Below are 15,484 nucleotides of genomic sequence, written 5' to 3'. Positions count from 1 at the left end.
TTGTTTTCTGTTTCGACTAGTTCCACTAGTCATCCTCAGAACGAGCATGACGAGCCACCACCAGTCAGTTGGTGGCGCTGTTTCCTGCTACGGTCACTAGTGGTGGTCTGGTTGCTTGTGTCCTCCCACTGGGTGGTATTTAGGGTATGAGGGGGTCCCATACCCTCCCTCATCTCAAGGTATTATTAAAATATCTGAATATCTGATTATTTCACTTTATCCTTTTGTTTCTTGTCAGGCGATGGACAATATGAAGAAATATGGGAAGACATTGATGAACGAAGTCCCTAAAGATACAACAGACCTCCTTAAGATCCTGTGTACAGACTACAAACCTAGTGACAGTAAGTATTACACCAGTGTTCCATTCAGGGCCCAATTTCATAGCGCTGCTTAACGGTAAGCAAATTTGCGTGCTTACTGTAGCAGACAAATGTGCTTTTAAAGCTTTAGCAAATTTACAAGTTAGCAGAAAAATTGGGCGGCCATATTGCGTGTTTACCATGGATTTGCATTGTGACGTCATTTATTTACGTGCGGTAAGCACCAGAAGGTGAGCATGCCTTTTCATGTGCTTACGGTTTTTAGCAGCACTATGAAATAGAAATTGCAAAGTAAGCACAAAATCGGCCGCTAAGCAGGGCTATGAAATTGGGCCCAGTTCAATTTAAATAACATGTACTTCTGTAGGACGAAAATGGTCTCGGCATTTTGAACAATATACTGGGAGTGTTTGCTCTGTAAAGATTCGCTGGGGTCACAACTTTTTGAACAGTATAAAGAGCAGGTGTGGTCTAGGCATTTCAAACAGTATTCTCTCTGTCTCGACGTTTCGAACAGTATACTGGGAGTTTTGGCTCTTAAAAGAGTGTGGTCTCGACGTTTCATACCGTTCCATTCTGAGAGGTTACTGTTCGAAACATCGAGACAACACCGGCTCTTTTCATATAGTATTCTGTTCAAAGCATTGAGACCACCATGGCTCTTTTCAGAGCTAACATTCACGCAAAAAAGATTTACACATGGTTGTGCGCGCAAGTTAACTATTTATTTATAGTTATCCACACCATGCTTTAGCTTTAAACTGTACAAAAAGAAAAGAAAAGCAGACTTTGAGATTTACAGTCAAGAGTAATACTTCATCATTTTTTTCCCTCTAGTTGCAAATTTCCTGCAAGTTGGAGTTGATGGCGGTAAAAGTCTAAATTTGCATGTGATGTTATGTGCTTGCTTTAAAATGAGTGTCTTTGAGCTATAGATGCATTGTGATACATTTTCGTTATTTGTTTTATGTTGTTTTATTGTGATAGTGTGTAAATAGTATTCAATGCCCAGTTGTAACACTATGCCCTGTTCACCGGGTACGGCCGGTCTTTTCATACTATGATCGCTTTGCGCCCGGTCTGCCCTGGGGACGATTTCACAAAGAGTTGGGACTAGGAGTTAGGACTAGTCCTAACTTATAACTTAGGACTAGTCCTTGGAGATATTAAAAACGATGGCTAGTCCTAAGTTAGGGCGAGTAACTCATCCTATCTTGAGTGGACACTATTGGTAATTGTCAAAGACTAGCCTTCACAGTTGGTGTATCTAAACATATGCATAAAATAATAAACCTGTGCAAATTTGAGCTCAATCGGTCATTGAACTTGTGAGATAATAATGAAAGAAAAAACACCCTTGTCACACGAAGTGGTGTGCGTTAAGATGGTTGATTTCAAGACCTCAAGTTCTAAATCTGAGGTCTCGCAATCAAATTCGTGGAAAATGACTTCTTTCTCGAAAACTATGTCACTTCAGAGGGAGCCGTTTCTCACAATGTTTTAAACCATCAACCTCTACCCATTACGTGTCACCAAGAAAGGTTTTATGCTAAAAATTATTTTGAGTAATTGTTTTATTTTGTTGCATGCATTACAGAATGCTGGGTAGTGTAGCATGCCCCTTTATGTCTTTTGAATGTGCTATGGACAAATGGATACTATGAAAAGCAGCTATTAAAAAACAATTAACTGAAACAAAAACACAAACATGGAAGTCAAACTTGCATTCAATCAACTTTAAATGTTGAATGTTATTTTCAGTTTCTTGAAGGCACTGGACACCTTTGGTAATTGTCACAGAGACTAGTATCCTCACATGGTGTATCCCAATTTTATGCATGAAATAAAAAATCTAGGAAAATTTGGACTCAATTGGTCATCAAATTTAAAAAAGAACACTGAAAGAAAAAACATGCATATTGCACAAATTTGTGTGCTCTAAGATCCTAATAAAAGGCGTCAGGCCTGAGTGAGAAAGTACCTTTCTCAAAAAAATACATCACTTTAGAGGGAGCTATTTCTCACAATGTTTTATACAATCAACAGCTCTCAATTGCTCGTTACCAAGGAGTTTGCCCGAACATGCATTCTTTTGCATGCACAGTTGTGGGTACTGTTATTAAAGAATTCCAAGCCGACTCTTCCTGAACTGGGGTGTAAAAAACCTAGCGCGATTTTAAATATGCTTGGCCAAAATTATTAAGACATTTGTAGATATACATTTTTATTTTTTTCATACCCATGTACACCAATGTATGTAAGGACTGTATACTCTACTTTCCAGTGTTAAAAAAAATCACAGGCATATTACCTGGGTGGGATTCGAACCCACACGCTTTGCAACTCTGTCATACCAACTAGACCACCGAGATTGCCCGATAGGTAGAGTCAGTTCGAATCCTATGTTTTAGCAGCGGGTACTGCAAACAGAACTCAGGAAAGCACCGAGCAAAACAGTGCTAACACACATCGGTGTACATGTATAATGGGTAAAAACCAAAAATAAATACCATATTTGTTATCCCCGATGCAAATTTATATATATACATGTATAGAATGGTTTATTAAAAAATGTCATAAGCAGCCACATGCTGAATTGCAACAATTTACAATAAAAAGGGTAAACAATACAAAATTTGATAAAAAAGTTATACAAATTACATTAAAATTTGACATTAGAAATTTCCTGATAAAAGAAAAAAGGGACATAACCAGTTTGGAAATAAAAAAATATTACTTGTTTAACATCTGTTAAAACATTTGTAAATGTTGTTTCTTTCAGAGCCATTGATTGATTCCAGCATGCTGAGTGGAGACGTCATACCAACCGTACGCAAAGCCAACGCAGAAGAATTCATCCATATCTTTGTCAACAACTCACGCCAATTAATGGAGTTCTTAGAGCACATGATTAAGGTATGCCGACCCCATCAACTTCCAGACCTTGAAATAACCCACCGCACCCACAGCAATTAGCCATTTGCGTGTTAAATCTGAATATTGTCTTGTCAATGATGTGCTTGATCACAAGTTACCACTTAAATTGGAATTTTTCAGACTATCGAGACAGTTGCTATGCCACATGATAAGGGGCAAGCTTTTGCGTAGTTACATGTAAGTATTAGAGATGGTGAACACCCATACAGGCATGATACTTCACGCAGGCATTGAAGGCGATTGCCTGCGTGTCCCCTGGTCATTGCCTTGGTGCCCTTGAAATGCTCCAGTACAAATTTTCAACTTTATCATCGGGTGCCCTTTACCAAGAAGAGAATGCCTTGGTGCCCTTGCCCTTTCAAAAACGAAGCATACTGGCCTGGCACCCATACACCTTTCTGAAGGGATGTGTATAGCACAGTGGTACCAGGGTTTGCCCATCTGGAGGTTGCTATACAAAAGCTTGCTCCGAACCGTTTGACATAGCAACTGGCTCTATAGTCTGAGGAATTCACATGTAAGTGATACATTGTGACTACGCACGCCACGCCATTGCACCAGACACTATAACAAGTCTAACACGCAAATGGCTTATTGCCGTGTTGCTGTGTTTTTTGGTGCACTTGGTACAAGGTTACAATAAAAATAATACATTTTCCTAATAAAAGTGCCCTTGCCAGAGCAGAATGGTAAAAACTGCAGCAGAAGTAGAAGTAACCCCAATCTCTTTGGAATTAAAGGCACCAGAAACATTTGGTAATTGTCAAAGACCAGTCTTCTCACTTGGTGCATAAAATGACCAACCTGTGAAAATTTGAACTCAATTGGTTGTGATAGAATAAGTAAATACCCTTGTCGCACAAGTTGTGTGCTTTCAGATGCTTAGCTGAGGTTTCGAATCCAATTCGAATGTTTTGGTGAGAAATTACTTCTTTCTCAAAAACTATGTTACTTCAGAGGGAGTCAGACCTCACAGTGATTTATACTATCAACATCTCTCCATTGCTCGTTACCAAGTGAGGTTTTATGCTAATAATTATTTTGAGTAATTACCAATAGTGTCCAGTGCCTTTAAAGGCAGTGGACACTATTGGTAATTACTAAAAATAAAGAAAATACAGTGTGAGAAACGGCACCCTCTGAAGTAACGCAGGTTTTAAGAAAGAAGTAATTTTCCATGAATTTGATTTTGAGACCTCAGATTTAGAACTTGAGGTCTCGAAATCAAGCATCTGAAAGCACACAACTTCTTGTGACAAGGGTGTTTTTTCTTTTATTAATATCTCGCAACTCCGACAACCAATCAAGCTCAAATTTTCATAGGTTTGTTATTTTATGCATATGTTGAGATACACAAAGTGAGAAGACCGGTCTTTGAAAATTACCAATAGTGTCCGGTGTCTTTAAAAAAAAATGCTGTTTTGAAACTGTCTTTCGTCTGGATGGCTTTGATGACTGGATTTGTGATTGTTTGTTTTGTAGGTTCAACCAGAATCCTCCAATCTGATATACAACACCTTACTTGAGTTATATCTTCATGATATGGCCCATGAAGATGAGAGACGGAATCGTCTTGAGCTGAATCGAAGAGCTATGGACCTCCTACAAACATCAGATGTAAGTTTCTTAAAGACAATGTACAAGGCCCATCCAATTTCATATAACATGTAAGCAGCCGCTTTGTGCTTACGGAGCGTCCCCTTTGCAGAATTTCTATTTCATAAAGCTGTTAACTGTAAGCAAGGGTAAATGCTGGCTAACCCGTGGTTAGTGCATGAGAAATCATGGTGAAAAACGCTTACCTGTAAACAGGCTTTTGAAACTGGGCCAAGAAGGGCTTTTCCTCCTTGGTAGGGAGCTACGTTTTGTTGAAGTATGAGATTTATTCTTGTTTGCTATCGTGATAGGTATTACATTAGGGATCGGGGCAAAATGGATCAATCAATTCATTTGAATTTGTTTGTTTGTTTGTTTATTTGCAGGATCATTGTGACATCGACCAAGCCCTGGTTTTATGCCAGATGCACAATTTCAAGAAAGGAATTCTATTCCTCTATGAGAAGTCAAAACTGTAAGTTCATTTCAATCTGTTTTCAAACTTGGAAAAGGAATAAATTGTTTTATCCGTCTGCTGAATTTGTTTTAGGAAACATTTTTTGTTATTTTCTCTTAAATTTGAACCTAAAGGCAACCTGAGGAATTTTCAAGCGTTTGGTTTACTCATTTATTTAATTTACAAAGTCTCCTTCTGAAGCTTAATGCACTGGGCACCTTTGGTAGTTGTCAAAAAGACCACAACCCTCACTTGGTGTACTCCAACATAATGCATCAAATAACAAATCTGTGAAAATTTGGGCTCAACTGATCGTCAACGCTGCAAGAGAATAATGAAAGAAAAAAAACAGCATTGTACAAATCTGTGTGCTTTCAGATGCATAGTTACAAGCTTCAGAACTGAAGTCTTTTAATAATTGCTCGTAAAAAATTAAGTTTTTCATGCTAACAATTATTTTGAGTAATTACAATTAATGTCCAGCCCTTGATGTTTGAGAAAATTTTCAAGGCACAATATTTGTGTTTAATAACAATAATAATAATAACAAAAATAATAATAATAAAAACAGTAATAGTGTTTATAGATGTTTATAGATGTATTTTTGTCCTGTCCTTAACAGTTACCAGCAAATTCTGCATTATCATATGGAGAACAATGAGTACGATCAAGTCATAGATTGCTGCAAGAGATATGGGTGAGTAATAAACATGGCAATTTATTTTCCCTGGTTCTCTGGCTTTCATATATTAATGGATTATTTACAGAGTTAAGAAAAATGGAATTAACAATAAACAGTTTAAATCTATACACAAACACAAAAAAAGCTTTTAAGAAAAAAAAAGGAAACAGTTCTTTTACCTTCTGACTCTTTGTTTCTCTAGTTCTCCAGTGATTTTTGTCACAGAACTCGGGTAAGTACTGAGTATACAGTGCTACAACACATCGGTGTGTATGGGTAAAAACCAACAATAGTATTTTTTATTCCGATGCAAATTTTAACATCGAGCATTTGCCACCATCGCCCCTCAATTGTGGAACAAGCTTCCAAACGCTTATAAGACATGTGGGACTGTAGATAGTTTAAAATCCAAACTGAAATCACTCCTTATGACCACCATTTGTAATTTCCTCTTGAAAGCGCCTTGAGCTACCCTATGGTGGATATGTTTTTGTGCATTATAAATGTATTTTAAAGGCAGTGGACACTATTGGTAGTTACTCAAAATAATTATTATCATAAACCTTTCTTGGTGACAAGTAATGGGGAGAGGTTGATGGTATAAAACATTGTGAGAAACAGCTCCCTCTGAAGTGCCATAGTTTTTGAGAAAGAAGTAATTTTCCACGAATTTGATTTCGAGACCTCAGATTTAGAACTTGAGGTCTCGAAATCAACCGTCTAAACGCACACAACTTTGTGTGACAAGGGTGTTTTTTTCTTTCATTATTTCCTCGCAAGTTCGATGACCGATTGAGCTCAAATTTTTACAGGTTTGTTATTTTATGCATATGTTGAGATACACCAACTGTGAAGGCTAGTCTTTGACAATTACCAATAGTGTCCACTGCCTTCTTTAAGACTATTAACCAAGAATGATCCTAAGATTTTATGATTTCTTCTTTTCTTAGGACTCAGGATCCAAATCTGTGGGTGCAGACTCTCTCCTACTTTGCCCGTAAAGAAGAGAACTGTAAACAGTATATCATCGAGGCTCTATGCCAGATTGATCGTCATAATCTACTGCCACCGCTCATGGTCGTCCAGACTCTTGCTCATAACTCAACTGCTACACTCTCTGTTGTGAAGGTTAGTTCATTATATTAACCCTCCTACTGTTGGACCACTCAATCTCATCCACTGTGTGTATGATAGATGTACTGTGCCAGCCTGCAGTATTGATATTGTGGTGAATGCATCTACACAATACAGTTAACCCTCCTACTGTCTGACCATTCAATATCTTCCACTAGCTCATAACGCAACTGCAACACTATCTGTTGTGATGGTTAGTTCATTGTTAACCCTCTTACTGTTGGACCACTCAATCTCATCCGCTGAGGGTAAGATAGATGTACTATGCCGGCCTGCAATATTGATATTGTGGTGAATGCATCTACACAGTACACAGTTAACCCTCCTACTGTCTGACCATTCAATATCACCCACTGTGGTTCTCAATATCATGTCATGTGATGAATGCATCTACACAATACACAGTTAACCCTCCTACTGTCTGACCATTCAATATCTTCCACTAGCTCATAATGCAACTGCAACACTATCTGTTGTGATGGTTAGTTCATTATTAACCCATGGACCCATGGATTATTAACTCATGGACCAGTCAATCTCATCCACTGTGGGTATGATAGATGTACTATGCCGGCCTGCAATATTGATATTGTGGTGAATACACGGTACACAGTTAACCCTCCTACTGTCTGACCATTCAATATCTTCCACTAGCTCATAACGCAACTGCAACACTATTTGTTGTGAAGGTTAGTTCATTATTAACCCTCCTACTCATGGACCACTCAATCTCATCCACTGTCAGTTTAAATGATAAACTCTGCTGATGACAAACACCTGACCTTGCTCCCTCTATGCGCCCATGACACGTCAAAACTAAAACATCGTACACTCCACTCAAAGTTACATTATTTGAATGTGCAGTTAAAGGGTCTGGGTACTTTTTGTAGGACACAAAACACAATGTCTGCAGATTTACATCAAACTCACACAAATTGAAAATAATGACGGTAGAAAGCTTCCCTTAAAATATTACTTGCTGAGGTGCTTTATTTTTTGAGAAATGAGTAAAACAAGTCGCAAAAATAATTTTCGTCTCTACAGACGAAAAATATTTTAGGATGTGAAACGTGTTTTGGGACATTTTTTTTACTCATTTCCCAAAAACTACAGGACCTCAGCTAGTAATATTTTAAGGTAAGCTTTCTACTATCATTATATGTGAAGCTTACTGCCTTCTTATTGTTGTACAGGATTACATCATCCGAAGACTTCAGCAAGAAAATGATCAGATCTCAGAAGATGAACGGCTCGTCAAACAATACCGAGAAGAAACAGAGAAAATGAGGGTTCAGATAGAGGAGATGAAGACAAGGTAAATTTTAATATAATAATAATAATAATATAAGTGGCTTCTTATAAAGCGCTCAGGTCTGTCATCCATGTGATGGGCATGGTGCTTCAACATTACTACCTCTGCTCACTGGGGCTTAAATCATTCCTTAATTCAGCTCCCTGGCGAGTATACAGCCTGTGCTGCCAAATAAATGAAGTGTACTAAGTTAATCAATCACAAGAACCCCCTTGGCCCTCGCAGGTACCCATTTACCCCTGGGTGGAGAGAAGCTTATGGTTAAATGTCTTGTTTAAGGATTCTGCTAAACAGAAACACCAGAGCTTTGATGCTCTTATTCGCTCAGCCTTGACACCTCACATGGATATTATTTGGTTTGCGGTAACATGTATGTATCTACTTGCCAGGTAGAGTTTGTTCTTGCTATATTCTACTACCGCGGAGTAGATGTTTTTTGAATTTGGGAGACTTCTTGGTCCTGAAAAGAAGTGTCCTGCTTTTTATCTTCAATCTGGGCGGAAGGTAGAAAATTGGCCGGGACTTCTGATTTAGCGTTCAGTGGACAAGAAGTTTTCTGTGTTTTGTTATCATTAAACCTGTGTTCCTTTAACTTTCTATGTTTAGTGCCAAGATCTTTCAAGTCTCTAAGTGCAGTATTTGTAACCACAACTTGGAGCTACCATCAGTTCATTTTCTCTGTCAGCATTCCTACCACCAACAGTAAGTCATTAGCTTTTGTGCAAAATAATTAATTAATGGTCTGACGTTTAGACCATAGCAAAGTCTTTCTCCAAGGCTAGGGTCACGACTACTTGTTTGCACTCATACCATAGGTCCTTTGGTAAGCAGTTTGCAACAGCTAATTCTGTTTTCTTATTTAGCGCTGTGTTAAAGAGTGGCTCGAATGTCAAATTCAGTTTTGTTATCCACTCATTTTCTAGTAGATAGAATTTTTTTATCAAAATGGAAAAGAAAGTTACAGTCTTCTACCCTCAGGTTAAGTGCAATTTTTGTCAACATCCAAAAATGTTTGATGGTGTCACATTTCGAATTCATAGTCTGTACATTAAGCGCAGAGACTTTTTAGTTCATTTCTTAATTCTGAGTAACAGGTCATGCGTCCCATACCCAACTCCGCCTTAAGCCTTGTTGCATATATGCGCCTTTGAAAGTGTGGCTTACAAGTGCAATGTTGTTTTTATTATTTTGGGTTAAGAAATTCCAATATTAACTGTATTTTTTTCCTTTTCTGTGTAGTTGTTTTGAGAGCTATGCAGAGAACGATGCAGAGTGTCCTGCATGTGCACCAGAGAACCACAAAGTCATGGATATCATTAGAGCTCAGGAACAGAGCAAGGATTTACATGAGCAATTCCATAGACAGGTGGGTGGACTGGGTGTAAACTGGGTTCAGTAATGCAGGTTAGGTGTGCTTATTGGGTATAAAATGGGTTCTCTAATGCAGGATAGGTTGGCTTATTGGGTATAAAATGGGTTCTCTAATGCAGGATAGGTTGGCTTATTGGGTATAAAATGGGTTCTCTAATGCAGGATAGGTTGGCTTATTGGGTATGAACTGGGTTCACTAATGCAGGTTAGGTGTGCTTATTGGGTATAAAATGGGTTGTCTAATGCAGGTTAGGTGTGCTTATTGGGTATAAAATGGGTTCTCTAATGCAGGATAGGTTGGCTTATTGGGTATAAAATGGGTTCTCTAATGCAGGATAGGTTGGCTTATTGGGTATGAACTGGGTTCACTAATGCAGGTTAGGTGTGCTTATTGGGTATAAAATGGGTTGTCTAATGCAGGATAGGTTGGCTTATTGGGTATAAAATGGGTTCACTAATGCAGGTTAGGTGTGCTTATTGGGTATAAAATGGGTTGTCTAATGCAGGATAGGTTGGCTTATTGGGTATAAAATGGGTTCTCTAATGCAGGATAGGTTGGCTTATTGGGTATGAACTGGGTTCACTAATGCAGGTTAGGTGTGCTTATTGGGTATAAAATGGGTTCTCTAATGCAGGATAGGTTGGCTTATTGGGTATGAACTGGGTTCACTAATGCAGGTTAGGTGTGCTTATTGGGTATAAAATGGGTTGTCTAATGCAGGATAGGTTGGCTTATTGGGTATGAACTGGGTTCTCTAATGCAGGTTAGGTGTGCTTATTGGGTATAAAATGGGTTCTCTAATGCAGGATAGGTTGGCTTATTGAGTATGAACTGGGTTCTCTAATGCAGGATAGGTTGGCTTATTGGGTATGAACTGGGTTCACTAATACAGGTTCAGTTGGCTTAATGGGTATAAAATGGGATCACTAGAGCAGGATAAGTTGGCTTATTGGGTATAAAATGGGTTATCTAATGCAGGATAGGTTGGCTTCTTGGGTATGAACTGGGTTCACTAATGCAGGTTTAGTTGGCTTAATGGGTATAAAATGGGTTCACTAATGCAGAATAAGTTGGCTGACATGGGTATAAAATGGGTTCACTAATGCAGGATAGGACATGTTCGAGTGCACAATGGTTAATTAAAGGTTGACCATTTGCACTCGAACCCAGGCTGGTCGACCATTGGTTGACCACTGTGGTCGACCATTTGGAACCAGCCTCGTGCCCATGGTTTCTTCACTGTTTCCAACAGCATGTTCCATTCTAATATGTGTTAAGCGCAGAGGGGAACCAGTGACACTATAGCGAAAAGGCGGAAGGTTGACTAGACTTCCTAATGAATCGTTCGAGTGAGTGCCCCATTGCGCATGTACGTTGCTGGTCAGTAGTCAACCACGGGTCGACTGAATGTGCCCACTCAAACTTGCTCACTAATTTTGGTTAGATGTGCTGTTTTAGTATTTAACTGGGTTCCTTTATGCAGTTTGTTGACTGATTTGGTATAAACTTGGTTCACTCAGGCAAAGTTGACGGATTGGGGTTTAAAGGAACACGTTGCCTTGGATCGGACGAGTTGGTCTGTAACTGAGCGTTTGAAACCGTTTTTTATAAAATGCATATGGTTGGAAAGATGTTTTAAAAGTAGAATACAACTTTCCTCACAAATTTGCCTCGAAATTGCGTGGTTTCCTTTTACTGCGCGAACTAACACGGTCGGCCATTTATGGGAGTCAAAAATTTGACTCCCATAAATGGCCGACCGTGTTAGTCGACGAGGTAAAAGGAAAACCGCGCAATTTCGAGGCATGTTTGTGTGGATCATTGTGTTCTACTTTTACAACATCTTTCTACCCATATGCATTTTATAAAAAACAGTTACAAACGCTTTTCAAAGACCAACTCGACCGATCCAAGGCAACGTGTTCCTTTAACTAAGTTTATCAATGTAGGTTAAAAACTGTCACTTAAAACTGTATTCTCCATAAATCTGGTTTGTTTTCCCTTCGTTTTTAACAGTTGGAGAAATCTCAAGATGGTTTCTCAGTCGTGGCTGATTATTTTGGAAGAGGAGTTTTCAATAAGGTATGTCCGCTTTGTTTATACGTTAGGAGCCAATGGGATAATATGGCCCCATTGTAATGCATTTAAGTCTGAAAGCTTATACAACATGTCTTTGCCGAGCGAATGAGTGAGAGCACTAAGCCTCAAGCTCTGGTGTTTCTATTCAGCAGACAAGGCAGAGTGTGGGTTTGAGTCCCGGTTGTGACACTTCTGTCCCTAAGCAAAACTTTTAACCAATATTTTGCTCATCTTTGTATTTTTGTTGAATGGTTGCTTGTCTGGTTTTTCTGTCCTGTAAAGGCCCGGTCCCACTGCAGCGATAACCAAAACGATAACGATAACGACGCAAAGAGAACGCATTCCATTGGTTGCATGAGGTAGTGCAGCAATGAGCAACGCGTGGAGCAATTCAACAAATAGAATGCGCTCTCTTTGCCTCGTATTCATTATCGTTTTCGTTATCGCTGCAGTGTGACTCGGCCTTAAGGCATCCCTCCTCAAACTCTACTTATCATTTACTTATCACTCATCACTTAAACTCTTTGAAGAATTTTTGTACTTTTTTAACACAAAACACAATGTCCACAGGTTTACACCATTTGAAGATGAATATAGTAGAAAGCTTACCTTAAAATATTACTAGCTGAGGCGCTGTAGTTTTTTAGAAATGAGTAAAACAATGTCACGAAAATATGTTTAACATGCTAAAATAATATTCGTCTTTAGAGACTAAAATTACTTTTGTGACATGTTTTTACCTGAATGTTGGAAACGCTTTGAGCGTCACTGAGTGCCGGTTAAAGCGCTATAATATAAGAAGCCATACTAAAAAACCTTGCAGGAAATTCTGGATGTTTAGGCGCCTTGAACGCTCTATAAGAAGCCGCTATTATTATTATTATTTGTTTTATCTTCTGTTTTGATGTAGGTCACGCTGTTGACTGATTCTTTCCCAAATGCCTCAAGGAAACAAACACCCACTCACACATCGAGTAACCTTCCTGCACCCATGCAACCTACAACAGCATCATATATGATACCTTCACAAACCCAGTCCATACCCAGATCAAGTCAGCCAGCTTCTAGAGCCACCCAACCATCTCAAGGGTATACATCTATACCCTCTCAAGTACCACAACCTATGAGGACCCAGGTCCCCCAACCTACTAGAACCCAAGTACCCCAGCCGAGCAGAACCCAAGTACCCCAGCCCAGCAAGACCTATGTACCCCAACAGCTACCCAGATCCTCTCAAGCGCCCGTGCAAGTACCCAGAGGTGGTGGTACCCAGTCAAACAAGCAGAGCACCCAGCAACCCCAGGCAGCAACCCCCGATATATACCACTCGAGTCCAAGCAGGCTCACCCCTTCTTCAAACCCATCCACCCCGCAATCATCAAATCCGAGCACCCCTCAGCGGGTGCCAACACCAACCCAAGAGTACAATCCCTTTCACACTGGGCCATCAGCAGGTACAGCAAAAGGACCTACCCCTGCATCAAGTGGTACGTCCCAGAAAGCTGCCAAGCCAAGCGGTGCACAGTCGTACAATCCATTTGAATCTGGGGGTGATGCCAGCAAGGGAAGTGAGAGTAAGGTGAATCCCTTTACCGGACGCCCAGATACACCTCCTAACCCGTTTGGAAATGATGCACCTAGTACCAATCCATTTGATGAAGATGAAGATGCTAATAACCCTTTCCTTTGAAACCCCTTGCTCCAATGCCAGAAGGGCTGATTTCTACCATGCTCCCTATTTTGGGGGTCAATAGTCAATAGTGAATGCCAGGCATGCATTGATTTCTCAGCATTTTGCCTGATTTCAGGATTTTCTTTGAAGACACTGGACACCTTTGGTAATTGTCAAAGACCAGTCTTCTCACTTGGTGTATCTCATCATAATTATGCATAAAATAACAAACCTGTTCAAATTTTCACAGGTTTTTTTCATTTTGTGCATTTGTTGAGACACGCCAAGTGAGGAGACTAGTCTTTGACAACTACCAAAGAGTCTTTAAACCATTTTCATAAAAACTAGCATTTCAGACAAAAACTTGTTCAGGGGAAGTTTTCCTTCATGACCATCTTTACACCATGAAAGTTGTGTGTGAATCTGTGGATCTGAACATATGTATTCTTTGCACATGAAATCGTTGGACTTGTCACTTGGGCTCGATTCCTTAAAGCTGTTTTAGAAAATACTGCTGACAAATTGCCTTGCTAAGCAAAAACTAAGTGGGGCACCAGTAACAACAATGGGTGCGTTCGTTTAGCTTCCCTGGGTTGACCCCGCAGTGCTCACTCGGGTGAGCCCCTGACAACAGCTAAACGAACGATCACACTCGCCCTCTCGTGGTGACATCATGCACCTAAGGTCACCCCATAGTGACCCACTACACAAGCAGGACACTGGGGGCTGACCTGGGTGAGCCCTGTCAAAGCTATTCGAACATACCCTGGCAGACCGGGGTCGACCAAGGGAAGCTAAACGAAGGCACCCAATGTAAACTTGACATAATTTTGGCTTCTAACCTGTTTCTGTTAAGCAAAACTTTTCTGTTCTTAGCAAGGTTTTTTTTGCACTTACAGGCTTTACCAAATTGGGCCCTGGATCCAATTGTATAAAGTGTATGCATAATGATATGTTGCTTGGCAAGTAATCTGCCAGTTACAATTAAATTTGATTGAACTGGTTGAAGGGATTTTTTCATAATTTGTTAATTTATTAGGCTTTGGCCCCGACTTAGGCTTGGGACTGGGCTCTGGATTGTGCCCAATTTAAACCTGTAAGGATAAGCCAATTGAAAATAATCATTGCACATTTTGTATGTACATATAGCAGCCCTGCTTCTGACAGTGTTACAGTTCAACAAAGTATAAATAAAATAAAAAATTCAAAGAAGAAGTGAACTTCTCTTCGAAGTTGAAACAGTAAACAAAATATTAGTGAATAAAATCAAGAAATATTTTAAATATTTAAATAGTGTTTACTTCAAAGGATGATTGACATAAGACAAGATCTTTTTAAAGACAGTGGACACTATTGGTAATTGTGAAAGACCAGTCTTCTCACTTGGTGTATCTCAACATACACATAAAACAACAAACCTGTCAAAATTTGACATCAAAAAACAACCTTGTCACACGAAGTTGTGTGCTTTCAGATGCAAGTTGATTTCGAGACCTCATCTAATTCTGAGGTCTCGAAATCAAATTCGTGGAAAATGACTTCTTTCTCGAAAACTACCTTACTTCAGAGGGAAGCCGTTTCTCACAGTGTTTTATACTATCAACCTCTCCCCATTACTAGTCAGCAAGCAAGGTTTTATGCTAATAAATATTTTGAGTAATATTTCCAATAGTGTCCACTACCTTTAAGACTATAGACTATTCATAATCTGATAATAATGGTAAGTATCTTATACTTATAGGTTTTTGGGTTTTATCAAGCTATTAAATATAATAATTGGCTATTGTTATAGTAAATACTGCATTGTACCAATCCAGAAGATGTGTTGTATTTGCAGATGTAAATAAAATTATATTATACGCAACTATACATAAACACAAATGGCTATCTTTTTTCTTTTATTTGTCAATGGTGTGGATA

General features: G+C 39.2%; 1 protein-coding gene across 1 annotated transcript in view; it reads left to right on the top strand.

Moving 5' to 3' along the window:
• Positions 1-13,765, top strand: part of LOC117300852 (vacuolar protein sorting-associated protein 11 homolog) — a 31,196-nt gene extending 17,431 nt beyond the window's left edge. The window contains exons 14-25 of the mRNA XM_033784701.1: positions 239-344; positions 1,161-1,193; positions 3,106-3,239; positions 4,743-4,877; positions 5,243-5,331; positions 5,936-6,010; positions 6,946-7,123; positions 8,323-8,444; positions 9,048-9,143; positions 9,681-9,807; positions 11,830-11,895; positions 12,803-13,765. Coding sequence (XP_033640592.1) covers positions 239-344; positions 1,161-1,193; positions 3,106-3,239; positions 4,743-4,877; positions 5,243-5,331; positions 5,936-6,010; positions 6,946-7,123; positions 8,323-8,444; positions 9,048-9,143; positions 9,681-9,807; positions 11,830-11,895; positions 12,803-13,582 — 1,941 coding nt within the window. The 3' untranslated portion in view covers positions 13,583-13,765. The remainder of the gene's footprint in view (positions 1-238; positions 345-1,160; positions 1,194-3,105; positions 3,240-4,742; positions 4,878-5,242; positions 5,332-5,935; positions 6,011-6,945; positions 7,124-8,322; positions 8,445-9,047; positions 9,144-9,680; positions 9,808-11,829; positions 11,896-12,802) is intronic.
• The last annotated feature ends 1,719 nt before the right edge of the window (positions 13,766-15,484 follow it).

This window comes from Asterias rubens, chromosome 16 (genome assembly GCF_902459465.1).
Source record: "Asterias rubens chromosome 16, eAstRub1.3, whole genome shotgun sequence".
NCBI lineage: Eukaryota > Metazoa > Echinodermata > Asteroidea > Forcipulatida > Asteriidae > Asterias > Asterias rubens.
The sequence above is the reverse complement of the archived record's forward strand: the minus strand, read 5'-3'. Positions and strand labels throughout refer to the sequence as shown.